The sequence below is a fragment of the Heteronotia binoei genome, chromosome 1 (assembly GCF_032191835.1).
Source record: "Heteronotia binoei isolate CCM8104 ecotype False Entrance Well chromosome 1, APGP_CSIRO_Hbin_v1, whole genome shotgun sequence".
Classification (NCBI taxonomy): domain Eukaryota; kingdom Metazoa; phylum Chordata; class Lepidosauria; order Squamata; family Gekkonidae; genus Heteronotia; species Heteronotia binoei.
In genome coordinates, this window is record NC_083223.1 from 280,673,752 (window position 1) to 280,696,994 (window position 23,243).

General features: G+C 48.9%; 1 protein-coding gene across 1 annotated transcript; it reads right to left on the reverse strand.

Annotated features, from left to right (window-relative positions):
- Positions 1–5,316: 5,316 nt before the first annotated feature.
- LOC132587142 (zinc finger protein 84-like) lies at positions 5,317–6,788 on the reverse strand (the record flags this gene model as incomplete). The annotated part of the gene is given in 2 exon segments (XM_060259403.1): positions 5,317–5,816; positions 5,819–6,788. Coding segments are annotated over 2 exon segments (1,470 nt in total), but the record flags the coding sequence as incomplete, so codon positions are not given.
- Positions 6,789–23,243: the final 16,455 nt, after the last annotated feature.

The window sequence follows — 23,243 nt, forward strand, 5'->3', positions numbered from 1 at the left end:
ACTTTACCCGCTGCAAACAACGTCCTTGAGCTCAACGTCCTTGAGCAGCTTTCCAGGGGATCCGAGCATCTGCAGCCCCCTCCCCCCCCAGTCCACATACTTGGCACCAGCAGGACGCAGCATAGACAAGAGACGGGCTGTACTCACACAGATGGCTAATGCGCCTGCCCCATTCGTTCACAAGTGTCCGGGAGGTGCATGATGAAGATAGGATGAAAGCATTAAGCGGGCAACCGGGAGGCTCCCAGCCGCTCCAGCCTCGAAGTTTTAATTAGTTCTGCATCCCTCCCGCCCGCTTTGGTTACAAAACTTAACAAAGCAAAAAGGGCCGCCGATGGGCTCTGAAGCGATCTGCCCCCAAAGTTCTTTCTTGCTCCTTTGGAACAACATGGCTGAAGAAGCCAGCGGCTCGACGCTGAAATCAGTCAGACAGCTAGTCTTGCTGCTGACTTGCGGCGGCAGCCTGGAAAAGTCAATCAGGGGGTTTGCCGGCCACGCTATGCAGTCCCCTCGCGACGTCCCGGTCCCGCTTGCCTCCAGCCCAACTCATCGCTCCCTGGAATTGCAACGGGAAGGGAGCGACGACCTTCGCCTGCCGGCAGCCCGCTTACTCGTCGCTCCCACCGACCCGGGCGGGGCCTCCTGCCACGCCGCTGCCTCCCGCCGCCGCAGGCCCGCCTCCCACTCCGGCCGCCGCCGCCATTGTTCCGCCGCCTCCCCCCGCGGGCCTCCTGCGCCGGCCTCTCCGCCGCCTCCCCCTCCCCGCCCGCGCACACGGCCCGCCGGCTCCTCTCGCTGGCTAAACCGGGACTTCTAATGGTCTCGGTATAGCCAGCCCGGGAGGCGGGAATTGGGGGCCAAAAGCAGGACTTTCCCGGGTGACCAGGACGGTCTGGCCACCCTACTTGGAGTCTCCTAGAAGCTTACCATCTCCATCCCTCCCCCTCCCCACAAATGTCACCCTGAGAGGTACGTGGGGCTGAGAGAGCTCTCAGAGAACTGCTCTTCGGAGAACAGCTCTGAGAGAACTAAGACTCAAGGGCAGACCACCAGCTGCATGCGGAGGAGTGGGAGAAAGAAAGTCACAGACGATCTTTTATGCTGAAAATATGACTGGCTAAAGGGCATCCACAGAGCTTCATTAGCTTAGCAACATTGACTGAGGGGGGACCTGACAGAGGTTTACAATATTATGTATGAGATAGAGAAGGTAGAGAAAGAAGGACTTTTCTTCCTTTCTCACAATATGAGAACTCGTGGACATTCAAATAAATTGCTGAGCAGTTGGGCTAGAACTTATAAAAGTACTTCTTCACCCCCCTTTCTCTCTCTCTCTCTCGGCTTGACTTCGCGAACGAAGATTTAAGAAGGGTGCAGTAGTCCACGTCTGCTGCAGGCTTGCTGGTGGCTGACAAGACCAATGCGGGACAGGCAGATCCGGCCACAGTGGCTGCAGGGAAAAGTCTGATTTGGGGTTGGTGCTGTAGCAGTGCGATTCTTCCTCAATCTCCTTTTGTCCTCAAGACCAGCTATGCGTGCGTTCTCAAAGGAAGAGACAGTCTGGTGGATGGTGTGCCTCCATGCTTTGCGATCTGAGGCTAGGTCAGACCACTGGTGATGGTTGATGCGACAGGTGCCAAGGGATTTCTTCAAGGAGTCCTTGTACCTCTTCTTTGGTGCCCCTCTATTTCGATGGCCGGTGGAAAGTTCGCCATACAGAGCAATCTTGGGAAGGCGGTGGCTTTCCATTCTAGAAATATGCCCTGCCCAGCGCAGCTGCGTCTTCAACAGCAGTGCCTCGATGCTTGTAACCTCCGCCCTCTTGAGGACTTCAGTGTTGGTCACAAAGTCACTCCAGTGGATGTTGAGGATGGTGCGAAGGCAGCGCTGATGAAAGTGCTCGAGGAGTTGCAGGTGATGACGGTATAAACCCCACGATTCGGAGCCGTAGATGAGGGTTGTCATCACAACCGCTTTGTAAACATTGATCTTTGTGCCTTTTTTCAGATGCTTGTTGCTCCACACTCTTTTGTGCAGTCGGCCAAATGCACGGTTCGCCTTTGCCAGCCTGTTGTCAATCTCCTTGTCGATCTTGACATCTGAGGAAATGATGCACCCCAGGTAGCTGAACTGCTGGACTGTCTTCAGAACTGATTCACCCACAGTGATGCAGGGAGGGTGATAATCTTCCTGGGGTGCAGGCTGGTGGAGAACGTCTGTCTTCTTCAGACTAACTTCTAGGCCGAATAGCTTGGCAGCCTCTGCAAAGCAGGACGTCATATGCTGCAGAGCTGATACCGAGTGGGAGACGAGTGCAGCATCATCAGCAAACAGTAGCTCTCGGATAAGTTTTTCCATTGTCTTGGAGTGAGCCTTTAGTCGCCTCAGGTTGAACAGGCTGCCATCAGTGCGATAGCGGATGTAGACACCATCGTCATCATCTAGATCTACTGCGGCTCTTTGAAGCATCATGGTAAAGAAGATCGTAAAGAGAGTTGGCGCAAGAACGCAGCCTTGCTTTACACCTGTGCCTATTGGGAAGGGCTCCGAGAGGTCGCTGCAGTGTCTGACTTGGTCTTGCTGGTCTTCACCCAAAGGGTGATTAACATATGGAATTCGCTGCCACAGGAGGTGGCAGCGGCTGCAAGCATAGCCAGCTTCAAGAGGGGATTGGATAAGCATATGGAACAGAGGTCCATCAATGGCTATTAGCCACAGCATATTGTTGGAACTCTCTGTCTAGAGCAATGATGCACTATATTCTTGGTGCTTGGGAGGGGGGGCAGAGTGGGATGGCTTCTACTGTCCTGGTCCCACTAATGGACCTCCTGATGGAGCCTGGGGGTTTTTTTTGGCACAGTGATCCAACATGGCTTCTCTTATGCTCTTACTTTTTTAATGTTCTTACCTTGGATTTGAACCCAGACCCACCAAGTCTAAACCCAACACTCTTCAACTGACCGACCTCATGAACAGGGGAGAAGTGGGTTGGTCTCATTCATTCACGAATATCATGTCATGCCCATAGTGTGGGTTTCAAGCATCTGCAAGAGAATTTTTCTTCTTCTTCTATTTATTTATTTATTATGCATGTGGTTGTGTGCGTTTCTGCACCTGGAGATTAGGGCGACCTACAGTGACTGATCCCTACTAGGGGCCTAGAGGACATTCAGAGAAGTGGCTGAATAAAGCCTGCCCCTATACTCCCGACTGCAGATATTTCCTGGAGTTCTCCCATCCACGTACTTGCCAGAGTTGACTGCTGCTTAGCTTCCGACATCTGAAGATCAGGCTTGCCTCCTGGGCTATCCAGGTCAGGACAGGTTTACTTTCAACAACCTGCAAAAGGACTGAAAAAAGACATGCCCCACCAACCTTTCACACATTTATTGAAGCTTAACTCATAAAAACTTCCAGAAAGCACCGCAAACAAAACGTCTCATTTACATGAAACAAATAATCATCTCTTTAAGGAGCTATGACCCTCCCGTAAATGAGTTTTGTTTTCTCCTGCTCATAACGTAACACTTAATCATGAGTTGCCAGCTGCCTGGAAAGGATAGACATTTCGTTACCACCATGTGGATAGTGGGATGTACTTGAGGGCTTCAAACATGGCTCAAGCTCCTTCAATAGCCTATTTTTAACATGTCTGCCTGCTGAGGTCCAAAATTCTGTGTAGATTCATGTTTTCAAGAAGTCTTTTAATGAACTAAGATGTTCCATGATTTCTAATTCTCTGGATTCTTAGATGTCAAAGACCGCCATGCTGAATCCCTTTCCATACTCTGAGCATTCAAAAGGTTACTCCCCTGTGTGGGTATTCTGATGGTTTTTAAGATGGCCACTCTGACGGAATCTCTTTGCACACACTGAGAATTCAAAAGTTTTCTCGCCTGTGTGGGCTCTCTGATGGCTTTTAAGATGGCCAATGTGACTTAATCTCTTTCCACACTCTGAGCATTCAAAAGGTTTCTCCCCTGTGTGGGTTCTCTGATGCTTTCGAAGACTGCCACTCTGACTGAATCTTTGTACACTCTGAGTATTCAAAAGATTTCTACCCTGTGTGGCTTCTCTGATGGCTTTTAAGATGGCCACTGTAACTGAATCTCTTTCCACACTCTGACCATTCAAACGTTTTCTCCCCTGTGTGGGTTTTCTGATGCCTTTGAAGATTGTCACTTTGATGGAATCTCTTTCCACACTTTTTGTGTTTTAACAATTTATTGATAACATATGGTTACAAAACTTAATTATAAATTTTCTGTACTAACCCATATGATATTTCAATCCCCCCTCCCTCCCTTGTTTGACTTCCCCGAAGTTATATATTTAAGTTCAATACTAAAGGTACCAGTAACTAATCAAAGTTCAATATTTTTTTCCCCCTCATCAATACTAAAAAATTGTCCAATGTCTTTTTACATTCCACTCTTTCTCCATATATCCTTTAAATTTCTTCCACTCCTTCTTGAATATATCTAGATCATAGTCTCTTAGAGTTCTAGTTAGTTTGTCCATCTCACTCCACGATAAAACTTTCATAATCCAGTCCCATTTCTCTGGTATTTTTTCTTGTTTCCACAGCTGCGCATACAATGTCCTAGCAGCTGAGAGCAAGTACCAAATTAATGTCCTGTCTTCCTTTGGAAATTTTTCTAATTGTAATCCAAGCAAAAAAGCCTCTGCAGTTTTTTTAAAGTCATCACCCAAAATTTTGGAGATTTCTTGTTGTATCCCCTGTGTGGGCTCTCTGATGACTTTTAAGATGGCCACTCTGACTTAATCTCTTTCCACACTTTGAGCATTCAAAAGGTTTCTCCCTTGTGTGGGTTCTATGATGGCTTTGAAGATGGCCACTGTTACTGAATCTCTTTCCACACTCTGAGCATTCAAGTTTTCCCGCCTGTGTGGGCTCTCTAATGGCTTTTAAGATGGTCAATGTGACTTAATCTCTTTCCACACTCTGAGCATTCAAAAGGTTTCCTTTCTTGCCACGAAGTCTCGTTCTATATGGTATAGAAGTCTCGTGATATTTCTATGATGTCACTTCCTGTGACGTCTTGTTGTTCTGCAGTTCTCTTCTAGTATCGGAGGGGTAACTGACCACAGGTATGTACAACAATTCCAATTTTCCCCTTTTTTAGCCGTTGCTTTAATTTTCTCAGTTCCAATTCTTCCCCACTTCCTTCTTTGTTTTAGTGTCTTATATTAGTATCCAGACTTTATTTTTTTTCCAAATAAATCTTAGTTTAGTCCCGGAGCAATAGATAAAGATCTTTACCTTTTTTAAGACGTGATCCTTCAAAAAGCACCTGTGTGGGTTCTCTGATGGCTTTTAAGATGGCCACTCTGGCTGAATCTCTTTCCACACTCTGAGCATTCAAAACGTTTCTCCCCTGTGTGGGTTCTCTGATGCTTTTGAAGATCGCCACTCTGGCTGAATCTCTTTCCACACTCTGAGCATTCAAAAGGCTTCTCCTCTGTGTGGGTTCTCTGATGCCTTTGAAGATTGCCACTCCGACTGAATCTCTTTCCACACTCTGAGCATTCAAAAGGCTTCTCCCCTATGTGGGTTCTCTGATGGCTTTGAAGATGGCCACTTTGACTGAATCTCTTTCCACACTCTGAGCAATCAAAAGGTTTTTCCCCTGTGTGGGTTCTCTGATGGCTTTGAAGACTGCCACTCCGACTGAATCTCTTTCCACACTCTGAGCATTCAAAAGGTTTCTCCCCTGTGTGAGTTCTCTGATGCTTTTGAAGATAGCCACTGTCACTGAATCTCTTTCCACACTCTGAGCATTCAAAAGGTTTCTCCCTGTGTGGGTTCTCTGATGGCTTTGAAGATGGCCACTTTGACTGAATGTCTTTCCGCACTCTGAGCATTCAAAAGGTTTCTCCCCTGTGTGGGTTCTCTGATGGCTTTGAAGACTGTGACTTCGATTGAATCTCTTTCCACACTCTGAGCATTCAAAAGGTTTCTCCCCTGTGTGGGTTCTCTGATGGCTTTGAAGACTGCCACTCCGACTGAATCTCTTTCCACACTCTGAGCATTCAAAAGGTTTCTCCCCTGTGTGAGTTCTCTGATGCTTTTGAAGATAGCCACTGTCACTGAATCTCTTTGCACACTCTGAGCATTCAAAAGGTTTCTCCCCTGTGTGGGTTCTCTGATGGCTTTGAAGTCTGCCACTCTGACTGAATCTTTTTCCACACTCTGAGCATTCAAAAGGTTTCTCCCCTGTGTGGGTTCTCTGATGGCTTTGAAGACTGGCACTGTGACTGAATCTCTTTCCACACTCTGAGCATTCAAAAGGTTTCTCTCCTGTGTGGGTTCTCTGATGGCTTTTAAGACTGCCACTCTCACTGAATCTCTTTCCACACTCTGAGCATTCAAAAGGTTTCTCCCCTGTGTGGGTTCTCTGATGCTTTTGGAGATAGCCACTGTCACTGAATCTCTTTGCACACTCTGAGCATTCAAAAGGTTTCTCCCCTGTGTGGGTTCTCTGATGGCTTTGAAGACGGCCACTGCGACTGAATCTCTTTCCACACTCTGAGCATTCAAAACGTTTCTCCCCTGTGTGGGTTCTCTGATGCCTTTGAAGATGGCCACTGTGAGTGAATTTCTTTTTACACTCTGAGCATTCAAACGGTTTCTCCCCTGTGTGGCTTTTTCTATGTTCTTGAATATGGCCAAAACGTTTCTTGCCTCTATGGGTTCTTTGGTGCACAAAGAACTCCGATCTACTTTTGAAATACTTTCCACATTGAATGGATGTACTTGCCTTCATTATTCTCTGATTTGGAAAATGTACAATACGCCATCTACATCTCTTTTCTCAATTATAAGCCTGACTTCATTCTCTTAGGTCTGCCTCGACTCTGATGTTTTCTCTCAAGTTTTCATTCTTAACTTCTTTTGGCAACTGCTGATCAAGTTCATCACCCTCTTCATTCTTCTGATCATCCTCTGCTGGAATAAAGAGATCTCATTAATGCCTGAGGGGGTAGGTAAGATCCCAAAGCACCCATGTGACTTCAGAAGAATGGATTGATGGCCCTTTCACCTCTTCCAGCTTTCCTGGACATAAACCCCCCCAACGTACCTAGGATATATTATATTTAAGGATCCCTCATCCCTCAAGAGCCACAGCTCTTGCTCAGAAGGAACTCCTGACCCTCCAAATCCCAGTTCCCAAAAGGCCTCCTTATCCAGCAGGCTATAGGACTGTACGAAGCCAAATGTTGCTCAGAAGTTAATCAAAAATTCCATGGTTATTCCTTGCCTGTTCTCTTGACATAACCGTGAAAGGTACTCACTGTCAGTAACCTCCTTTCGGAAGGAAACATGTTCTTGGGATCCTCCTGAGATACCCTCCAGCCTTTCTTCAGATGCGAGACTCTTGTCTTTCTCCACCACCGTCTCTCTTACACTTCGGTCTTCTTTGGCACACACACACACAAATAAAGAGAGAGGGAGAGAGACATCATTTTTATATGGGGAAGGAAAGAAATTCAAGAGTAAAAATTCTTCTGGGAGGATGGAATCGTGGTCGATATCATAGCCCATAATTTCAACTGGTACAAGTGGGACGGATCTGTGAGGCAAAGCACCCCACTTCCCCGCAAGGCATAACGGGATTCTTAAGGGGCCTGGTCTGCCTTGCAGGTGTTCATGATTTGACTATCCCTGCAGCTAACATCCTTATCTCTTTCAAGGCCAGACTCAAGACTCTGGTAATGGGTTAACTGTGAGATTAATCCCGCTGTGTAATCAGGATGGAGGGGGGAGGAGATTGGTGCTACCAGCCTCTGGAAGATTCGTCTTGGAGGACCCTTGATTGCCTCATTTGAGCCACTTGATCCTAGAGGAGTGGAAAGTATAATACCGGTATAGACCAGAGAGAGGCCATGCAGACTTTTTTTTTATTTTTTTTTTTTATTTTATTTCATTTATATCCGCCCTCCCCACCACGGCAGGCTCAGGGCGGCTAACAACATTCTACAATCATACAATAACAAGTAAAACCTTAAAATTACAATATAGAGCAATAAAACATTAAAATATTAACTTAAAACCAATCCAGTAATACAGTTGTGATGCGGTATAGATCTTTAGACCGCATTGGCGGACCCTTGGTTACCGTTTTTCCTAGCAGTCCGAGTATGCTAATTTAAAAAGGGTGGTCTTGCAGGCCCTGCGGAACTGTTCAAGGTTCCGCAGGGCCCGCACCTCCTCTGGGAGTCGGTTCCACAGGGTAGGGGCCGCGATCGAAAAGGCCCGTGCTCTGGTACTCTGATATTTAATTTCCTTCGGCCCAGGGACAGTCATTTATGCTCATACCATGCTGGTGCACTTGGATGTTTCTTGCTTTGTTCTGATGAACTGCACTAAGTAGAGTAACATAGGCTACAGCTGGAATACATATGCTGTAAGGAGAGGTACCACCTAATGCCAGACATTTCATGAACATAAAATAGTTTCTCTGTTGCTGAACTGGTAAAGTGTTTGGTGTAGTGGCTAACATAGGTGTAGTGGTTAAGTGTGTGGACTCTTATCTGTGAGAACCGAGTTTGATTCCCCACTCCTCCACTTGAAGCTACTGGAACGGCCTTGGGTTAGCCATAGTTCTTGCAGAGTTGTCTTTGAAAGGGCAGCTTCTGTGAGAGCTCTCTCATCCCTAGCTACAGAGTGTGTGTTGTGGAGGAAGAATATAAAGTATATTGTCAGCCGTTCTGAGACTCTGATTCAGAGAGAAGGGCAGGGTATAAATCCGATATCTTCTTGTTCTTCTGATCTGTAGACGTCTTGTTTTTACATCCTTCATAAATCTTTAGAACTGTAGATGACTTGTATTTACATTCTGTATAAATCTTTATATAGTTTTAAAAGTCCCTGCTTGACTTGTGTCCACTCTCCTTGTGAACCGACTGAACTGGGTGCTGTTCCGGTACAAAGACTAGTAACCCAGGGGGACCCAGGCTTGGGTTCTTAACGGGATCATTTCCTGATCTCAGTTCAAGGGGATGTTTATAATCCCATCGCGGAGAGTAGAGGGGGTGTTGTAAATTTTAGCAAGAGAGAAATGAGGATCTGGCCCCTCCCAGAGTCTTTCTGAGCGTTCTGTCGTGGGCCAGCCTGAGCTCTCCACAAAGTCCCCTAGGGAAGAGGACTCCTCAGGAGAAAGGGAGCCACACATGGCTGGCTCTGAGTCTGCAGAAGCCAGCAAACAGGCTGGTGAGCTGCAGGCTGCCCAACACTCACCACCAACAGCTGATCCACAGCCACCCCCCAGCTCTGGGATTTGTGTGAGCACCTGGACATGTCTGGCTTGTTGGCCTGCAGCTGCTACATACCAGTCTCTCATCCCCACCTTTGCCTCTGGCCTCTGACCAGGACAATTTCTCTGGCTTGGGCGAAGGCCACAACACTGGGCAAGGAGCTGGAAAGTCCTCAAAATGATGTACTGCTGTTCAAGTTCTAACTTTGGCACTGGTGGAAGATCTTCCTTACTCAGAGAGATGACGCTCCAATAGTTCTCCCGCATGACTTCCCTGTAAAGAGTTCTCTGGCCTGGATCCAGCAGGGTCCATTCTGCTGGAGTGAAACGGACAGACACCTCCTCAAAGGAAAAGGGACGCTGAAAGAACAAGCAGATTTAGTCCTCAGAGACTGCACACTGGAAGGGACTGGTCTAAAAGGTACAGGATGTATGGCTTGTCTTGGGGATAGCCTCTCTCTCCTGGACCATTGTAGAAACTGCAGGAGGAAAAGCCACCCCAAGGCTGTTCCCTGTTTATTTCCCCTACCTGGACTGTTTCCACACCCCCAAACACATGAGGCCTCAACAGCATCTCTCCGCTACCTGTGGAGGAAGGAGAAAGAAGAAAGAAGAAAGGAGGAAGGGTGTTTGTCGTGACTTCCTACTCCATTGGCTGGTTTGTTCCCCTCTTCACACATTCCCTTCCCAGGAGGCTGAAACTTTGCCCTGCGTACCTGCAACACATTCTTTTACTGAATTCTGGGAGAGGCAGAAGAGAAGTACGCATGAGCCTCAGGGGTGACAAAGGCCACCAACATTTTTCAGGCTTCTGTGAGACTTAAAATGTGCCCTATGAACTCTGGAGTTCAAAGGTCACAGCATCCCTGCTGGATCAGACCAAACGCCCAGGAATCCCGTTCTCTTGCTGGTTGGGCCTTTAGGTCAGGTATAGTGGTGGGAAAAGGGAATGGAAATGACATCACATGACATGTCACCATCACATTCAGCCAAAAACCAGACATCACTTGAGTGTTTCTGGAGAAGCCAGGGTAATATCAGTGTCAAGCTAAGGCCTCCCCCCGATCTCCTGGGGTGCCAGACCACAGCCTCTCATTCCTACCTCAGCATCCTATTCCCCGCAGGGCCTGCCCAGTACCCCTATAAGCCTGGGCACAGAAGCCACATTTCCCCATGATTACTGGCCCCTAGGAACTGGCTTTCAGCGCTCAGTGCTGCCCCAAGAGGCAGAGGCTCCCTGTGCCCACCAGGTGGAATAGCTCTGCCCAGGTCTGTCTGCCTTTTCTTTCTTGAGCCACCCTGACTTCCTTTTAAGGAAGGAAGGTGAGATATGAGAATTTCAATGAATGGGAGGAATGTACCATCTCTATAATTGTGTCCAATCCCCTTCAAGAAGAATCACAGGTCGTAGACATTGAATGCTGTTTGTTATAAAGAAGTATTTAATTCTTTTCCTGTCCTGAACTCTCTACCCATCCTGTTCACAGGGCACCCCAACCGCATGCAGGCAAAATGGGTCCTTACCACAGGAGAGGGCATCTTGGGCACCCTCCTGGGTGTGCGCCCTCTGCTCTCGCTCCAGGGAAGCTTCTTCCGCCTCAGGGAATGCTGCGTCTCTCTCCACAGATGGTCCCCACACCTGGAACAGCAGCCAGGGAGAACGGAAAGAGATGAAATGGAAAGGAGAGTGAGCAACGTTTCCCGCCCCATTCCCGTACTCAGCTATATAAAACACAGGAAAATGCACGCCTCATACAATTCAATACCTTATATCACAGTGGACTTTATATGTTTTATACAACAGTAAATATGAAACTAGCAGACTTCGGAGGATGGTAGAAGACAGGAGGGCCTGGCATGACTTTGTCCATGGGGTCGCAAAGAGTCGGACTCGACTGCGACAGAACAACAACAAATATGAAACTATATGCAATGACTCCATCAATACAAAACGTTCAAGTCTTTTGTCTCCAGAAGTAGGTTACTCAGTCCATATCTCATTAAACAAGGGCACTCTAAAATACAGAAGTCCTTCAAACAGAGTGCTCAAGGAATTATTTAATGAGACAAAAAACTCTGGGAGACAATGAAACTCTTAGAAAGACGCTGAAGTCTCTTGCTCTTGGGGTCCCTTGCCCAACGATTGTTTCCACCAGAAGTGAGGTCGTTTTCAAGATTTCCTCCTCACCAAGAATTCGTACGGAACGGTAAAGTCTTCCACAGTTCCAAAAGTGTCCGCTCTGACCTACAATTTATGCGTCTGACAAGCCCAAGCTGCGCTTGAACGTTTTGTATTAACACAGTAATTGCATATAGCTACATATTTACTGTTGTAGAAAACATACAAAGTTCACTGTGATGTATGATACTGAATTGTATGAGGAGTGTGTCCCGTCTTTTCTATAGCTGTGACTGTTTTAACACAGGAGCCCATTTTTGGTATTGTTTGCCGTTCCTGGTCTCTGCACTAGGGATGTGCATTCGGTTCGGCCAAACCGTATATACAGCCGAATCAACACTGATTCGGCTGTATTCGGAAATGGCCGTAGCCGATTCCCATTGCCGCCTATTATGCGGCAGTCGAATACGGCTCGCCGTATACTGCCGAATAGCTATTCGGAAGTATACAGCTGTCAATGGAAAAGGCGGGAAAGTAGCTTCTGCAGCCTCAAAGGAGCTGCTTGCCTACTTTCCCGCCTTTAGTTGCCTTTTCCTGCCTCTCCCATAGCCTCCCTGGGATCAGGGAGGGGGGGAGGGGGAAGAGGAGCCCCAGCAGCCAATCCAAAGCATGCATTTGCAAAATGCATTGCAAATGCATGCTTTGCAGGGCTTTTTAAGGAGTCTTCCTTCCTGGCTGGACTCCTCATTGCTGCTGTGTGTGAGAGATTGTGCGGCTGCTGGCTGGCCCTTGGCTTCAGCTGCTGCCTGCTGCTCTCTCACTCAGCCTTACCAGACTTCCCTGAACAAGAGAAGACAAGGTAAGACACTTGGGGTTCTTGTTTTTATTTATTTTTGGTAAAAGGACTTTTTAAGACTTAGAGTCCCTTTACTTATCCAGATTTGGGTGGTGCTGGTGGTGGGGTAGTTTATTTGGGGTTAGGGGGTTAGGGGTTTCTGCTTGGGGAGGGGGCCTGGGGTGAGGGGGGGTTGCCAATTTGCCCATATCTTAATTTAGTGAGAGGACTTTTAAAAGTGCAGTGTTTTTTTACTTCTCCTGATTTGGGTGGCTTGGATTTCTTGGGGTTAGGGTGAAGGGGTTTTTTTGGTGGAGAGGGGTTGGCAAAGTTCCTGTATTGTTAAAAGTTATTTTTTTTACTGTTTTAAAAGTATTCAGTGTTTGATTTGTTGCTGCTGTGTTGTGCTGCTGCTGTTACTCTTCTCTTCGGGTTCTTGGGGGGGGGGTGCTGTTTGGCCTAATTTCCATTGTTTAAAAGGCCACTTTTGTCCCCCTTTTCCTGGTTCTGGTTTTAAGGGGGGGGTGTTGTTGACTGATTTGGCCTGAGCTTTCTTATTGGTGAAAAGGCCATTTTTTAACACTTGAGTTGCTTGGCCTTTTCTCCTGTTGTCCCTTTTCTTGGTTTGGGGGTGGGGGTGGGGGTGTTGTTGACTTATTTGGCCTGAGCTTTCTTGTTGGTGAAAAGGCCACTTTTTTAACACTTGGCCTTTTGTGATTCTGCTGGTTTTGTTTTGTTTTTTTAAAATTACATCTGGTTGGTGTGGGGGTTGGCGAGGGTGTGTGTGGGCTGGGTCACTTTCTTGTTTTTATAGAGTAGATTGTGTGTTCTGTGGCAGGGAAGCTGGCACCTGGGTGAGAGAGACCCAGAACCAGCAGGCTTGTTGTGGTTGGCCAGCTCTCCCTGTGTTGTTTGGGGCAGGGCTGGAGAGCTGGCATCTGTAGATTGTGTGTTCTGTGGCAGGGAAGCTGGCACCTGGGTGAGAGAGACCCAGAACCAGCAGGCTTGTTGTGGTTGGCCAGCTCTCCCTGTGTTGTTTGGAGCAGGGCTGGAGAGTTGGCATCTGTAGATTGTGTGTTCTGTGGCAGGGAAGCTGGCACCTGGGTGAGAGAGACCCAGAACCAGCAGGCTTGTTGTGGTTGGCCAGCTCTCTCCGTGTTATTTGGGGCAGGGCTGGAGAGCTGGCATCTGGGTTTGCTGCAGCCAGGTCTGCAGAGCAGACCTTGAGCAGATTGTGTTTTGTGTGGCAGTGACGTTGGCAACTGGGTTTACATTGGTTCCAGGCCTGCAGGGTTCATAGAGTAGATAGAGGGATGTAGTGCATTTGGGTCCTATAGAGATTCTCTGGTGTGAAGTTAGGTTTGGCTTTGGGTGCCCCAGGAATTGGACCACTGGTCCAATTTTTTTTTGGTTTTGTGTGGGACAGTGCCCTGAAGCTGCACAGCAGTTTGGGGGGCTCTCCTCAAAACCCCCTGCTCCCCAGAGCCACTTTTCCCACGATAATTACAGTGAGGAAGTGGCTAATTGGGCTTTCCCCATCATTGTTGGCAATGGGCCTTTTGGGGAGCCCAAAGACAGGGACCCCCTGGCCCAATCTTTTTGGGACTTGGGGGGGGGGTTTGGAGGAGAGAGTCCCCTGCAGGTCTCCGGCAAATTTGGGGGCTCTCCCTTAAACCCCCTGCCCCCCAGTAGCCTGTAATTATGCCCAATGTTGCCATTGATTTCAATGACCCATAGGGTATAATGATGGAATAGGGGCACCCTCTTTGGGTGCCCCTGGAATGGGATCCCCTGGCCCCAAATTTGCGGGGGACCTGCAGGGGACTCTCCCCTCCAACCCCCCCCCTCCATGCGGCTTCAAATATACCCTATTTGCCATTGATTTCAATGGCCCATAGGGTATAATAGGGCCGTATATTCGGTAATAGGCGCGCATCTACCGTATATGCGGCTATTCCGAATACGGTATTCAGGAGTATACGGGGATTCTGAATTTTTTACCCCCGTATACTTCCGAAACCATGTAAAACCGAATTTTTTTTTTTTGCACATCCCTACTCTGCACCCTTCCAGCCGCACCTGGTGAGATATCCGGGGGGGATAAGAAATTCACTAATAGAAGAGGCTGCCGAAGGAAGCTGTTCATTTCCCATACGGAGGATTAACACTTGGGGAAACAGAACAATATATATCTTGCTTGAGTACAGTAAGTATTATATCTTTCAAAAGAAGAAACCACATGGACAAATATCTCTCAGGAGAACTTCAGGATCAGGTCAGGGAATGTGATTTGAATGGGACATACCTGGAGGGAACCCCCTCACCTGCTCGGCCTGACTCAGCAGGAAGCCTTCAGCCAAGGCCACCGCCTGGCAGCTGCTCTCTGGCCCACATTCTCTGACCCAGCGTTGCACTTCCAGGGGCAGGATGGCGAGGAACTGCTCCAGGACCACCACGTCCAGGATCTCCTTTTTGGAGCGCCTCTCTGGCTTCAGCCAGCGGTTGCTGAGTCGATGGAGCTGGCTGCAAACCTCTCGGGGCCCATCCGCCTCACGGTAGAGGAACTGCCGAAAGCGTTGGCAATGCACGTCTGAGATAGGCATGACCTGGAAAGACATAACTGGCACAGTGTTTTCCTGTAATTCAGCAGCACCACTCCCAGCTTGGGTGCGACGGGGGCCTCTGCTCGATATCGTGCCACCTCCAAGTTCTCCTGGGTGCTGCTCTTCCATCTCCTTCGCCTGCTCTTGGGTCACCTCCAGCTGGGTAAAGGTACCTTGAGTGACTCGGCTATGAAGACCGACTTCTTTCTAGAGGGAAGGAGAGACAGAGACTGTAAGGCTATCACGAGGAAAGCATCTGAGAATCGCCTTGGCAGGTCAGCTCAACAGGGTTTGCTGTGGCTTGCAGATCAGGTTTCATATCATTTTGCTATATTACATACCAAGCGATTTTAGATATACCTCCCTGGTTCTTTGGGAAAGTTGGCCATCTCTGTTTGGCTCTAAGAAAGTTAAAAGCTTAGCCACTCCTTACATGGGTTCAGTCTGGCAAGGGGCTAATTCTTAAGGGGAGCTGGACCCCAAAACAACCACAGGGACTGGTGATCTCTTCAATAGACATAAAGTGTTAGGTAAGAAGAACAACACCTCCAAAAACAATGGAGGTCCCTCTTTGAACTGTGGGGTTCACTTGATTAGATCCTGTATTTGGGGGAGCCTGAAAACCAACTCCTCATGGCTTTCGTCACTACTAGAAGAACATAAGAACATAAGAGAAGCCATGTTGGATCATACCGATGGCCCATCCAGTCCAACACTCTGTCACATAAGAACATAAGAGAAACCATGTTGGATCAGGCCAATGGCCCATCCAGTCCAACACTCTGTTTCACATAAGAACATAAGAGAAGCCATATAGGATCAGGCCAATTGCCCATCTACTCCAACATAAAAGAAGCCATGTTGGATCAGGCCAATGGCCATCCAGTCCAACACTCTGTGTCTCATAAGAACGTAAGAGAAGCCATGTTGGATCAGGCCAAAGGCCCATCCAGTCCAACACTCTGTTTCACATAAGAACATAAGAGAAGCCATATAGGATCAGGCCAATTGCCCATCTACTCCAACATAAGAGAAGCCATGTTGGATCAGCCCAATGGCCATCCAGTCCAACACTCTGTGTCACATAAGAACATAAGGATCAGGCCAATTGCCCATCTACTCCAACATAAGAGAAGCCATGTTGGATCAGGCCAATGGCCATCCAGTCCAACACTCTGTGTCTCATAAGAACGTAAGAGAAGCCATGTTGGATCAGGCCAACGGCCCATCCAGTCCAACACTCTGTTTCACATAAGAACATAAGAGAAGCCATATAGGATCAGGCCAATTGCCCATCTACTCCGACATAAGAGAAGCCATGTTGGATCAGGCCAATGGCCATCCAGTCCAACACTCTGTGTCTCATAAGAATGTAAGAGAAGCCATGTTGGATCAGGCCAACGGTCCATCCAGTCCAACACTCTGTGTCACATAAGAACATAAGGATCAGGCCAATTGCCCATCTACTCCAACATAAGAGAAGCCATGTTGGATCAGGCCACTAGCCCCTCCAATGCAACACTCTGTGTCACATAAGAGAAGCCATGTTGGATCAGGCCAATGAACCATACAGTCCAACATTCTGTGTCACACAGTAGCGAAAAAAAGCAGGTGCCATCAGGAGGTCCATCAGTGGGACCAGGACAATAGAAGCCCTCCCACTGTGTCCCCCCCCCAAGAATACAGAGCATCACTGCCCCAGACACAGATTTCCAACAATACGCTGTGCCTAATAGCCACTAATGGACCTCTGCTCCATGTTTATCCAGTCTCGAAGCTGGCTATGTTTGCAGCCGTCACCACCTCCTGTGGCAATGAATTCCATGTGTTAGTCATGGAAGTACTTTGGTGAAGTACTTCCTTTTATAAGTTCTAAACCGACTGCTCAGTAATTTCATTGAATGTCCACAAGTTCTTGTATTGTGAGAAAGGGAGAAAAGTACTTCTTTCTCTACCTTCTCTATCCCGTGCATAATCTTGTAAACCTCTATCATGTCACCCCTCAGTCGACGTATCTCAAAGCTAAAGAACCCCAAGCGTTTTAACCTTTCTTCATAGGGAAAGTGTTCCAATCTTGTAATAATCCTAGTTGCCCTTTTCTGCACTTTTTCCAATGCTATAATATCTCTTTTGAGTCGAGGGGGCCAGAATTGTACACAGTATTCCAAATGAGACCGCACTATCAATTTATACAGGGGCATTATGATACTGGCTGATTTGTTTTCAATTCCCTTCCTAATAATTCCCAGCATGGCGTTGGCCTTTTTTATTGCAAACGCACACTGTCTTGGCATTTTCAGTGAGTTATCTACCATGACCCAAAGATCTCTCTCTTGGTCAGTCTCTGCCAATTTACACCCAATCTACTTGTATTTGTAGCTGGGATTCTTGGCCCCAATGTGCATTACTTTGCACTTGGCCACATTGAACCTCATCTGCCATGTTGATGCCCACTCACCCAGCCTCAAGAGATCCCTTTCGAGTTCCTCACAATGCTCTCTGGTTCTCACCACCCTGAACAATTTAGTGTCATCTGTAAACTTGGCCACTTCACTGCTCACTCCCAACTCTAAATCATTAATGATTTGGCAATGAGGATCCTGTGAATATAGGGGGAGGTCTTTCTGAGTCTCCTGCACTGTGCAGGGAGTTGGACTAGATGACCCTGAAGGTCCCTTCCAACTCTAGGATTCTGTTTCCACAGGCTTTCTCGGGAGGTGGTGGGCTGTCCTTCCTTGGAGGGTTTTAAGCAGAGGCTAGAAGGCCCTCTGACAGCAATGGGGATCCTATGAATTTTGGGGGGAGGTGTTTGTGAGTTTCCTGCATTGTGCAGGGGGTTGGACTAGATGACCCTGGAGGTCCCTTCCAACTCTAGGATTCTATGACTGTTAAGAGCGGTTCCTCAGTGGAACAGGCTTCCTCCTCGGGAGGTGGGGGGCTCTCCTTCCTTGGAGGGTTTAAAACAGAGGCTACATGGCCATCTGACAGCAATGAAGATCCTATGAATTTTGGGGGGAGGCGTTTGTGAGTCTCCTGCCTTGTGCAGGGGGTTGGACTAGATGACCCTGGAGGTCCCTTCCAGCTCTAGTTTTCTGTGATTCCAAGTAGGCGGCTGCCTGGGGCGCCCCCTGGCCGCAGGGCAGCCACACCAAGCCTTGCCCGCCTACCTGAAGGAAGCCCCACACATCAGCTCTGCCCAGCCGCGCCTCGCAGCCCTTACCTCCCATTCACCGCAGCCTCCGCCTGCCTGCCTCGCTTTCCCAGCAGCCCACAGTGCTCGGCGTCCCCCGCTGTCGTCATCCTGTAGCGCTGGCTGGTGATTGGTTGGGAGTGGAGCGCCCCCCCCTGGTGTCGTCATCCCATGGCGCCGCTGTCTGGTGATTGGGAGAGCAGGAAGCTGCATGTTTCAAGGAGGAATCCGCCCGGCTCCCTCTCCTCCTGGGACTGGCCTTGGGATAGAATCCCTTCCCTTCCCTTCCAACCCTAGGACTCCGCAGGCTTCCTCCTCGGGAGGTGGGGGGCTCTCCTTCCTTGGAGGTTTTTAAGCAGAGGCTAGATGGCCACCTGACAGCAATGAAAATCCTGTGAATTTAGGGGGAGGTCTTTGTGAGTCTCTTGTGCAGGGGGGGTTGGACTAGATGACCCTGGAGGTCCCTTCCAGCTCTAGGATTCTAAGTTTCCACAGGCTTCCTCGGGAGGTGGTGGGCTCTCCTTCCTTGGAGAGTCCCTTCCTTGTAGGTCCCTTCCAGCTCTAGGATTCTGATTCTATGTTTCTCCTTCCTTGGAGGTTTTTAAGCAGAGTCTAGATGGCCATCTGACAGCGATGAAGACCCTGTGAATTTAGGGGGAGGTCTTTGTGAGTTCCTGCCTTGTGCAGGGGGCTGGACTAGATGACCCTGGAGGTCCCTTCCAACTCTAGGATTCTATGACTGTTAAGAGTGGTTCCTCAGTGGAACAGGCTTCCTCCTCGGGAGGTGGTGGGCTCTACTTCCTTGGAGGTTTTTCAACAGAGGCTAGATGGCCATCTGACAGCAATGAGGATCCTGTGAATTTAGGGGGAGGTCTTTGTGAGTTCCTGCCTTGTGCAGGGGGCTGCACTAGATGACCCTAGAAGTCCCTTCCATCTCTAGGATTCTATGACTGTTAAGAGTGGTTCCTCAGTGGAACAGGCTTCCTCGGGAGGTCGTGGGCTCTCCTTCCTTGGAGGTTTTTAATCAGAGGCTATATGGTCATCTGACAGCACTGAGGATCCTGTCAACTTAGGGGGAGGTCTTTGTGAGTCTCCTGCATTGTGCAGGGGGTTGGACTAGATGACCCTGGAGGTCCCTTCCAACTCTAGGATTCTATGATTTTTCCACAGGCTTCCTCGGGAGGTGGTGAACTCTCCTTCCTTGGGAGGGTTTTCAATAGAGGCTTGATGGCCACCTGACAGTGATGAAGATCCTGTGAACTTAGGGGGAGGTCTTTGTGAGTTCCTGCCTTGTGCAGGGGGCTGGACTAGATGACCCTGGAGGTTCCTTCCAACTCTAGGATTCTATCAATTGGTCTCCATAGGGCATAATGGAGCACCCAGCAGACATTCCCCCTCACACTCACTTTCTGATGAGCCTGAAGGGGAGGTTGGGCTCTAAACGGGGATCCCCTGCCCCCACCTGTGTATTGGCAACCTTAACCCGGGGGGGGGGGGTTCTCCTAAGTTCAGCCCACCACCGTCCTCGGATGGATTGGATGGGATGGGGCAGGGTGTTCCTCTTCGGCTGGCAGCAACCCTTCACCCAGCTCCCCAGAGAAGACTGAATTCCCGCCCCCAGCAACAGGGCCTTATATGCTCTCTCCCATGACCCCACCCCCCAGGATGGTGATTGGGCTTTCCTTTCCCTCCAATCTCACCCCAGTCCAATCACAGGGCTCAGAGGTTGCCTGGGAAATGCAGGCCTCTTGGAAACTTTATAGGAGGCCTGAGAGGCCTTCTGGAGGGCTGTAGGCCTCACTGAGTCTTTCACCTTTCGGGTTGTCTAAATCTCCAGTTGGGGGCAGGAGATTCCCTGGTTTGGAGGCCCTCTCCCCCTTCAGGGTTAGCAGAAAGCGGGGGGGGGGGCACTCCATAATTCTCTATGGAGACTGATTCCCATAGGGTATAAAGGAGAATCAATTTGTGGGTATCTGGGGTTTGGGGAGGGGTCCTGTTTTTTGAGGTAGAGGGACTAGATTTTCAGCATAGGTGCATTTCCTCAAAAGCCCCCCTCCCCCCAAGTTTCAAAAAGATTGGACCAGGGGGTCCAATTCCGTGAGCTCCCAAAGAAGGTGCCCCTCTCCTTCATTTCTCAATGGAGGGGAGGCATTTAAAAGGAACACGGTCCCTTGAAACATGAGGGCCAGATCTTCCTTTGGAGTTCAGTTGTGCTGGCCACACCCTTGCTCCTGGCTCCACCCCCAAACTCCCCAGATATTTCCTGAGTTCTGATATTCATGTCTTGCAGCTCTCAAACATCTTACATTTATTCTATGTGGCTCTTACATTAAGCAAGTTTGGCCACCCCTGCTATGCATGGTAGGACAGACCACAGTCCCTAATAATTTTCCCAAGTTTACCTTGTGAATCATTTATTACCGTGTGACTCTATTGCCTGCATAGAAAAAGCCTTCTGGAATAATTCAGCTTTACAGTTTGCAGACCTCCCAAAGGCCCTATTGTTAACTGCTATACGCTTCCTAGCAGAACAGACTTTGAGTCCAGTGGCAACAGAGTTTTATTCAGGGTAACCTAGCTTGTTACTCCTGTTTAACTGTTAAAACAGGTTTGGACGATCTCCTGAAGTTTATAGAATCATAGAGTTAGAAGTGGCCGTAGAGCCCATCTAGTCTAACCCCCTACTCAATGCAGGGTCAGCCTAGAGCAGGGGAGGCCAAACTGCGGCTCAGGAGCCCCCATGCGGCTCTTTCACACCCATCGTGTGGCTCTTGAAGCCCCCATCATTCACTGGCTTGGAGAAGGCATTTGTCTATAGAAATCACTTCTCCAAGACAAACGAGTTGGCAGCTTGGACAGTGCTTTCAAAGTGAAAGTTGCTTTCTTTCCCCCTCCCCCTATCTGTTGGCCTTCCTTCCTTCCTTGGGGCTCTCAAACATCTGACGTTTATTCTATGTGGCTCTTATGTTAAGCCAGTTTGGCCACCCCTGGCCTAGAGCATCGCTGACCTGTGTTTGTCCAGCCGCTGCCTGAAGATTGCCAGCGAGGGGGAACGCACCGCCTCCTTTGGGAGCTGATTCCACCACTGAACGACTCTTCCTGTAAAAAAACTTGTTCCTAATATCCAGCTCTGTACCTTCCCATCCTTAATTGAAACCCATGATTGTGAGTCCTCTCCTCCGCTGCCAGCAAAAACAGCTCCCTGCCCCCCTCTTAGGGACAGCCCTTCAGAGACTTCAAGAGAGCCATCCTGTCCCCCTCCCACCCCAAACCTTCCCAAATCCCTCCGCCTTTCCTCCTAGGGCTTCTTGGTGTCCAGGCGCCTGACCAACCTTGCTGCTCTCCTCAGTGCAAGCCCTCCCCTCCGCTGCCAGCAAAAACAGCTCCCTGCCCCCCTCTAAGACAGTGGTCCCCAAACTTCTTGGTACCGGGGACCAGCACCAGGGTCGGCCTGCCCACCACAGCTCCACGACCGGCAGGGCAGGGGCACCAAATTCCCCCCTATCCCCTGCGGTGCTGTGCAGCCTTGCTGCCCCCCTCCCACAGTGCCCTGCCTCCCTCCCTCAGAGCAGAACAGAACAGGCTGAGGTCTTTCCTATCACCTCCTGCCTGGTCCTTTTAACTGGGAGATGCTGGGGATTGAACCTGGGACCTTCTGCATGCCAAGAAGAGGCTCTGCCACTGAGCTATGGCCCCTCTCCATGGCTCTCCATGGCCTCAGGCTGAGGTCTTTCCCATCACCTCCTGCCTGGTCCTTTCAACTGGAGATGCTGGGGATGGAGCCTGGGACCTTCTGCATGCCAAGCGGAGGCTCCACAGGATGGCCCCACAGAATGGCAGTGAACAAATTATCCCTGTGGGTAAAAATCAAAAGAGAAGCCCCGAAAGTTGAGCACAGCCTTGAACATTTGGTATTCGGTCGCCAAATTTGTCAAACATATTTTCCTTTAGTAAATAATGTGGGTTTTCTTTTAGTCAAGATCCCCCTAATCACAGGAGCTCCCAAAAGGTAATAAAGAAGAAAGTTTTAGATTTATACCCTGCCGTTCTCTTGGAGTCTCCTAGCTTACAATCTCCATCCCTCCCCCCACAAATGTCACCCTGAGAGGTAGGTGGGGCTGAGAGAGCTCTCAGAGAACTGCTCTTCGGAGAACAGCTCTGAGAGAACTAAGACTCAAGGGCAGACTACCAGCTGCATGCGGAGGAGTGAGAGAAAGAAAGTCAAAGATGATCTTTTAGGCTGAAAATATGACTGGCTAAAGGGCATCCACAGAGCTTCATTAGCTTAAAGAAACATTGACTGAGGGGGGACCTGACAGAGGGTTAGAATATTATGTATGAGATAGAGAAGGTATAGAAAGAAGGACTTTCCTTCCTTTCTCACAATACGAGAACTCGTGGACATTCAATAAAATTGCTGAGCAGTTGGGCTAGAACTTATAAAAGTACTTCTTCACCCAAAGGGTGATTAACATATGGAATTCGCTGCCACAGGAGGTGGCAGCGGCTGCAAGCATAGCCAGCTTCAAGAGGGGATTGGATAAGCATATGGAGCAGAGGTCCGTCAGTGGTTATTAGCCACAGCATATTGTTGGAACTCTCTGTCTAGAGCAATGATGCACAATATTCTTGGTGCTTGGGAGTGGGGGCAGAGTGGGAGGGCTTCTACTGTCCTGGTCCCACTAATGGACCTCCTGATGGAACCTGGGTTTTTTTTTTGACACAGTGTTCCATTGGATGGGCCATTGGCCTGATCCAACATGGTTTCTCTTATGTTCTTACTTTTTTAATGTTCTTACCATGGACTTGAACCCAGACCCACCAAGTCTAAACCCAACACTCTTCAACTGACCGACCTCATGAATAGGGGAGAACTGGGTTGGTTTCATTCATTCACGAATATCAGTCATGCCCATAGTGTGGGTTTCAAGCATCTGCAAGAGAATTTTTCTTCTTCTTCTATTTATTTATTATGCATGTGGTTGTGTGCGTGTCTGCACCTGGAGATTAGGGCAACCTACAGTGACTGACCCTGTGGAGAAACGCCATCTTGGTTGGGAGGGAACATGAAACTGCTAGGCAGGCTTTGGGGCCTAGCCGGCCCCAAACTCCCCCCTCCCTACCAGAGCCAAACCAGAAACTCTAGGGGGGAAAGCCTCCTAGAGCGGCAGGAAGTTCTTTTGTTCTCTGTATTTGAGTTAGGCAGGAAGTGAGTCAG